General features: G+C 36.2%; 2 protein-coding genes across 4 annotated transcripts; both read left to right on the forward strand.

Moving 5' to 3' along the window:
- Positions 2,619-3,065, forward strand: LOC107632475 (sucrose transport protein SUC2-like). Its single transcript, XM_016336152.1, has one exon. The coding sequence runs from the start codon at positions 2,619-2,621 to the stop codon at positions 3,063-3,065; it is 447 nt and encodes a 148-aa protein (XP_016191638.1).
- On the forward strand, positions 3,356-7,405 carry LOC107629563. 3 transcript variants are annotated; one of them, XR_001617987.2, is made up of 13 exons: positions 3,358-3,718; positions 3,865-3,962; positions 4,242-4,324; positions 4,482-4,608; positions 4,912-4,978; positions 5,249-5,346; positions 5,443-5,527; positions 5,842-5,965; positions 6,183-6,284; positions 6,463-6,527; positions 6,687-6,785; positions 6,920-6,999; positions 7,113-7,405. XR_001617987.2 is itself a non-coding variant. In XM_016332379.2 (13 exons), exons 1-13 carry the CDS (start codon positions 3,477-3,479, stop codon positions 7,168-7,170), a joined length of 1,311 nt encoding a protein of 436 aa, XP_016187865.1. In that variant the 5' UTR covers positions 3,365-3,476; the 3' UTR covers positions 7,171-7,405. The 3 variants fall into 3 exon arrangements, 2 of the variants coding, with proteins under 2 accessions (XP_020973783.1, XP_016187865.1); XM_016332379.2 differs by having other exon boundaries at positions 3,365-3,718; positions 6,704-6,785; XM_021118124.1 differs by lacking the exon at positions 6,687-6,785 and having other exon boundaries at positions 3,356-3,718.

The raw sequence follows: 7,470 nt of genomic DNA on the forward strand, positions 1-7,470 counted from the left end.
TTATTTATTATTTATTCCTAAAATATTTTTAATCAAACTCTTTCTAAATAACAAAAATAAAATAATACAATATATGAATAATAATTACTAACTAAAACATACAAACAAGTAAATATAATACCAAACATATATATATTTATTTATTTTTAATTATTATTGTGCGGATCTGCGGATACGCGGATCGGATACGCGGATATAGAGCAGATATCCGCAAAGGGTGCGGATCGGATTGTATCCGCAATTTTCGGATCGGATGTGGATATTTACCGCAGATCTGCGGATATGATCCGATCCATGGATACTCCTAATCATGACATGGTATTAGAGCGCTAGATCCGAAAGGTTAAGAGTTTGATCCTTGGTGAACCCAAAATCAATTTAAATTTTTTGGAAGATGTTTATTATTCTTAGTATTTGGATGATTATTTTAGATAGTATGAATTGTGATATATCAGTATCACACACCACACCTCTATGCCAACAATAACATTGCATCACATCTTGTTTCAAAGGTGATAAAAGCAACATGTCCCATTCAGGATCATCTCCACCATCCTTTCTGATCTTATTGCCCTCTTCTAGCATGTATTCCGTGCGGTTACTCCATGAACGGGGAGTGGTACTCTACTATCCACGTCACTCCTGAAGACGGTTACAGCTACGCGAGTTTCGAGTGCGTGGGGTCCACCAATAACGGAATGGAGATAGACGTGGCTCACGTTTTCAGGAAGGTCATTCAGATTTTCCGACCGGGTACCATGTCCGTTTCGATAACCTCTGCTGGCGGCGATTTGCGGAGAAGGGTAGTGAGTGCGGTGGAGGCTATGGGATTCAAACGCAGAAGTTGTGCCACGGATGAGTTCCCTGAAGCAGGTAGCGTTGTCTTTCAAACTTTCACGGCGATTCGCCGGAAAAGTGCATAGTAGGAATAAAGGGCTGAAAAAGAAAGAGGTTAATTAATTTAGAGCTTAATTAGTTGAAAGAAAAATAGGGGTGGTGAGTGGTGACGTGGCCTAATGTGATTGGTTATTATGGATGATGAATATTGTTGCGTTGACTTGTCTAGGAAGCTTTTTCTTTTTTTAGGATAAATTCCTAGGTATTAATTAGAGCAAGAAAAGAAAACTAAGGTGGTGGTGTTATATTTTATTTATATTTAATTTCTAACTCTCGATGAGCTGAGGTTTTGTGGATTTTGTTATTTGTTTTTCTCAATGTAATAAGTGACACGTTTAAATATGAATGAAGGATAACATCGTCACTATCATTATCAATCTCCTTAATATTTTTTTCTTTAATAAGTGCATCCATGTTGCCCTGCAATCTTGAACCGCATAGAGAAGTGGCTCGACTTGCTGTCAGAGAAGTTGACTGCAAGTAGAAGGGCTTTGAAGGATTATAGAAATGCTAGCACTAACACCATTGTATATGTACTGGAATACATGCTAGAAGAGGGCAATAAGATCAGAAAGGATGGTGGAGATGATCTTAAATTGGACATCATGTTGCTTTTGGACCTAGGATCACTTTTGAAGGGATTCTAGCAAGGAACCTGTGTAATTAACCTTTGAAACAAGATGTAAAGCAATGTTGTTATTGTTGTCAGAGGTGTGGTGTGTGATACTGATATATCACAATCCAATACAAGTTCAATGCTTTAATGATAAAATGAAAAAACAAATCTAATAAATTAATTTCAACAAAATCCTTATCAAGGAATTTTATATTATGCATCACAAGTTTATCATCATGCTAGAAGAACAAGTTGACCTCCAACAAAATAAATATTATAAGAAGTCATGCTAGAAGGACCTCAAGATTCTATGCCAAAGCTGCAACATAAAAGACTGTACAATATTCTAAACCAACCTTTTGACATAGTAGTAAAAGAAATCTGCTAGGAAGAAGGTTTGCACAATTTCTGATATAAGAACCATCGGTGGCCATAAACCGTAGAACTATACCAGTAAGAAATGTGCTAATAATGGCAACAATACTCAATTGTCTAACTTGCTATCTATCAAAATCGATGTAACTTAAATTTAAAAACTCAGTGAAGAAAAATTTGACAGAAAAATCACATACAGGCAAAGCACAAGTTCTCTAACAGATCTTCCAGAGGAAGGACATCAGGATTGTACCATTAAAATGAAAGAAATAAACTTACAATAATGTTAATTTACACCCTTGCTCAAAGATTCTAGTGAAAAAAAGACATTAATCATCACAGCAATAGCCATAACCAAATTTACAAATGAATTAAATTCTTGACCAATATATTTCACCATAATAAATATCTAAACAATATATTTAGAGCATAATAGGCTTTATCAAATATAGAAATAAAATAACATTTTTTTAATTTTTAACTAATTATTCTATAAAAGTGTAGATCACTTTTTAAATAATCTAACCTTGTTTATGTTATTTATAACTCAAATTAATTAACATAACCTTCATACTCCCTTGTTCTATTATAAAACTCCCACACTCCTTCTCCTTAACTCCAAACCCTAACACACAATTCACAAACACACATACTACTTGAATTAAACTCTTTCAAACACAGTAACACACAATTCACAAACACACACACTACTTACTCTTTTAAAAAAACAATGGAGTTCCTTTCTCTCAACTTAGAGAACCAGTCTACACTACTACCAAAGCCGAATCTTCTACGTCAGATCATCGTCGTGGCGTCTATCGTCGCCGGTGTTCAGTTTGGGTGGGCTCTACAGCTATTCTTATTGTTGCCGTACGTTCACCTCCTTGATATCCCACACGCTTCCGCAGCTTACATCTTATTTTGCGGACCCATAAGTGGGATGTTCGTGCAGCCCATAGTAGACTACTATAGTGACCGCTGCACGTCGCGGTTTGGACGCCGGCGGCCTTTCATTGTTGCCGGAGCCTTAGCGGTCGCCATTGCAGTGCTCCTTATAGGCTACGCTGCTGACATGGGACACATGTTTGGTGACTCGCTCGAGAAGAAGGCCTACCCGCGCGTCATAGCCATCTTCGTGGTCGGGTTCTGGATGAGTGGTACCATAACATGGTATTAGAGTGTTAGATCCGAAAGGTCAAGAGTTTGATCCTTGATGAACTCTAAAATTAGTTTAAGTTTTTAGGAAGATGTTTATTATCACTAGTACTCGGATGATTATTCTAGATAGTATAGAGCATGTTCACACATTGTACAAATAGTCCATTGTCTCCCTAGCGGAATCCTTGTTAGAAGTGCAAGGGACGACGACATGGCATGGTTTCTACTTTCTACTTTCTAGTTTCTAGTGGCGTCAATTTTGCCAAGTATGTAAGAAGCGTTTGTGACCACGTCAGCACAACAGCCAAATATAAACAAAATTACAAAAGATAACGAAAACGAGCAGACGATAAGTTGATAATACAGTGCAGAAATTAGAAAGAAAAAAGAAAAAGAAGAGGGAGCTTTGTTCATTGATTCCTTCAATTCAATGGCGCCAGCTGCAGTGCCGTTGAATATTAAATGGTTGCCGCTGAATTCGAAGCTCAAAGCCAAGAGCCAACTCCAAACAAGCAGCAGGAACATTGAGTTTGAGAGGGTTCAGCTTCCGGAGAAGACCCGCAACTCGAGAGTCTTGGTTCTTGGCGGAACAGGTAGGGTCGGTGGATCCACCGCCATTGCTCTCTCCAACCTTTGCCCCGACCTCCGCATCCTCGTCGCTGGCAGAAACAGGTCTCTCTCTCTCTCTCTCTCTCTCTTCCATGTTATCATCTGCTCTGCTATTCAGCAGCACCTTTATGTATATAACAATTACTGTTTACTAACGTAGTTTACTGTGAATATGAGTAATTCATTCTATTCAAGTATGGTAACAACAGAGAGAAAGGTGAAGCTTTGGTTGCAAAACTCGGGGGCAATTCTGGTTTTTCTCAGGTTGATCTCAATGATCAAGATTCACTCCAAACTGCTCTGCAAGGTAATCATAACTACTCTAAATAGATTGTACAGTATTAGTTAGTTAAAACTTAAAAGAAGGTAGTTGCAGTAACATCACATTTTGTCAACTGGCTTTTCATTTACTTGCTTGCTTGTTTGTTTATTTTGTGTGGTGAATTGATGTTGTTGATACTGCCGTAAAATTTATATTGTATTGTAATACAGTTATACGGTTATGTAAGTTTAAATGTTTGGAGTGATAATGATATTGATGGGAAAATTCAGTGATAATGATATCTTAAGGCTCTGCTTTATGCAGATGTGGATCTTGTAGTTCATACGGCGGGGCCATTCCAACAAGCAGAAAAATGCAGTGTGCTTGAAGCTGCCATAAACACTAAGGTACCATATTCTATATTCAACATTTAATCCTTGCTCATGTTATATATGATATTGAAAATCTCTCCGCACCTACATGCAGGCATATATCTTGGTTCCTGCCTTTTAAATGTGCATGTGCAACACCTGACTATCATTTTCGATATGTTTCTTGATGCAGACTGCATATGTTGATGTTTGCGATGACACAAGCTATGCAGTGCGTGCAAAGTCCTTTATGAGCAGAGCGTTAGCTGCGAATGTTCCAGCTATAACAACAGGAGGAATATACCCTGGAGTGAGCAATGGTGCTTACTGCTAAGTGCTAATTGCTTATTTATATGCTGTATTCTTGTGTTGGCAAGAATAACTTTTCAAATAATCCATATTAAATTGACCCGGAAAATACGTGTATGGCAAAAGTTGTTACTCGGCAATGCATTTTTCTTTTCAGATGATTATGAAGAATGATATAAGCTGTTGTTGTGAATGTATTTTTTGGGCTTGTCATTCTTATTTACTTGGCAATATGGGTTGAAGCGCATATTGTAATTTTAGTGGTCAGTTGCTGCTATATGTATTGCTAAAACTTTCTACAATTTTGTCTTTAGTCATGGCAGCAGAGCTAGTCCGTGCTGCAGAAACTGAAACTGAAGAAGATAAGCCAGAAAGGTTAAGGTGATCGACCATCTCTCTCTCTCTCTCTCTAAATTGTTTATAGTCAATTCTAGTTTCATTAATCTTCATAACAAACCTTTTCATCAATCTAATGTATATATGCCTTTTCTTTTTGCTGCTGAGACAAATTAAGCTTAGTAGAAAAATGAATGAAAATCTGAATTTTAAAAAAGGACATGAGTGATGACTAAGTTTATCCAGTGTTAGACCCTTTATTTTCTGGGATTTCTTGTTGATTTATCAAATTATAATTTGCTATCTTTTCCTCAGGTTCTCATACTATACAGCTGGAACTGGTGGTGCTGGTCCAACCATATTGGCTACTAGCTTCTTGTTGTTGGGAGAGGAAGTGATTGCATATAGCAAAGGTTGTTGTCTACATAGTTTAAGTTTTTTGTTTTTATCTAGGTTAATTACCATTTTGTTTGTAGGATTTAAATGATGATGCTGGAATGTTCAACTAGGAGAAAAGATCAAACTGAAGCCATATAGTGGAATGCTCAATGTAGATTTTGGAAAAGGGATTGGCAAAAGAGATGTTTATCTATTGTAAGTTATAGATATAGAAGTGCTTGAAATCTAAACATCCCGTGGAACTGTGTTTAAAAAGAAAAATAATTATACACCGTAATTGAGTCTTTTACTTATTATTAGTTAAGTTGTAAAATCTGTGGAGATGATATTCTGGTCATTTTACAAAGCTTGCACAAGAAGATCATGGAACTGTTTGTATCATATTCATATATGATATGATATGATATGATATGAAATGTGGTCTTCATTCTTCTACCAATTCATTTAATTATCCCCATATATTTGCTTTCTTCAGAAATTAGGATTCCACTTCAATACATGGTTTTCAGGAATTTACCAGAGGTTAGAAGTGCGTTTGAGATTCTAGGAGTGCCAACTGTAAGTGCTCGATTCGGAACAGCACCATTTTTTTGGAATTGGGGAATGGAAGCTATGACCAATCTTCTTCCTCCGGTATGCTCCCAAACCATAAGTTCTGTTACTAACAGTTTTCATTAAACATGTCACCTCAATACAATGAACTGTGCCCAGAATTTGCATTTGGCATACAAGAAAGTACAAGAATTTGCACTTGGCATACAAGAAAGTACATTCATGATGAACTGTGACAGATATTATGAGCCGAAGAGAGGATTAATTATAATGTGAATACTTTTAAATAATTATGCAGGAATTTCTGAGAGACAGGAGTAAAGTCCAAATGTTGGTTGAGTTATTTGATCCTGTTGTTCGAGCAGTTGATGGGATTGCTGGGGAACGTGTATCAATGAGGGTGAGGCAAATAAGTAGGATGAAACTAGTGCTCCTTCAAAATCCTTTTCTGTTCCTTTCTTTTTTTTTTTCCCTCTTTCCTCTTTAAACATTGCAGTACTGTTGTTATGATGTTCAATAAGATACAAGAAACTAACAAAAACAATGTAGCCAGTTATGTCATCTTATCTTCTGGACAGGTTGATTTGGAGCTTTCAAGTGGCCGCAGCAAGGTTGGCCTCTTCAGTCATAGCAAACTTTCCATGTAAGTTCTTTCGTTTTTTTTTTCTTCTCGTTTTAAATTTTTGCATGATTTTTAATTAATGAAAAAATTATGCAGTAAAATTTATATCCTTTAATGATGTTAATTTCATAAAGACTGAATATATGGTCAATTAATTAGTTATGATCATGATCAACACAGTATGTACATTCTTCCAGATCTGTAGGAATTGCAACAGCAGCATTTGCACTTGCGATTCTTGAAGGAAGCACACAACCTGGTGTTTGGTTTCCTGAAGAAGTATGCATATACATTGTTTATCAATCCTTCTTTATTCTTTGGCCACATTTTATTTTAGACCTGTATCCTTAAGATTTTAGAACACACTTTTTTCCTTTTTGTCCTATAACTATTTGATCGAATTCCACATGCAGGCTCAAGGACTTGCAATTGAGGCCAGAGAAGTTCTTCTCCAGCGTGCTAGCCAGGGAACATTTAATTTTGTAATGAACAGGTGAACTCATGAACTTTCAAAATGTAGCTCTATATTTAGTTATTTACTGGTGACTTTCTTTGATATTTTGAATTTATGCTGTTTTCTTTTCTCTTCTCTTTGGTACTAAACAGGTCACCGTGGACGATTGAAACAAATCCAAAGGAGCTCGGGTTAGGAATATATGTTTGAATCTTCTGTCCATATCAAAGCAAACGTGAAATCCAGCAAAGTTCTCATGTTACACTGTAGGGTACAATGTAATGAATGTATAGTCCTTTGAGAGATGATTCATTCTTTCGTAGGAATAGAACTATTTAATGGAATTTCCTGTATAAACTATTTATTTGTAACCAGTGTATAATGCTGAGTTGATTTGTTTAACTCATTGCTAGTATACCCTTTAGCTAATCATATTACGTGTACATTTAAAATTTTCAGCCACTATATATAAAAATACGTATTTGATGTTTCATAAAGTTTTTTTTATTA

This window comes from Arachis ipaensis, chromosome B03, assembly GCF_000816755.2.
Source record: "Arachis ipaensis cultivar K30076 chromosome B03, Araip1.1, whole genome shotgun sequence".
Taxonomy (NCBI): Eukaryota; Viridiplantae; Streptophyta; class Magnoliopsida; order Fabales; family Fabaceae; genus Arachis; species Arachis ipaensis.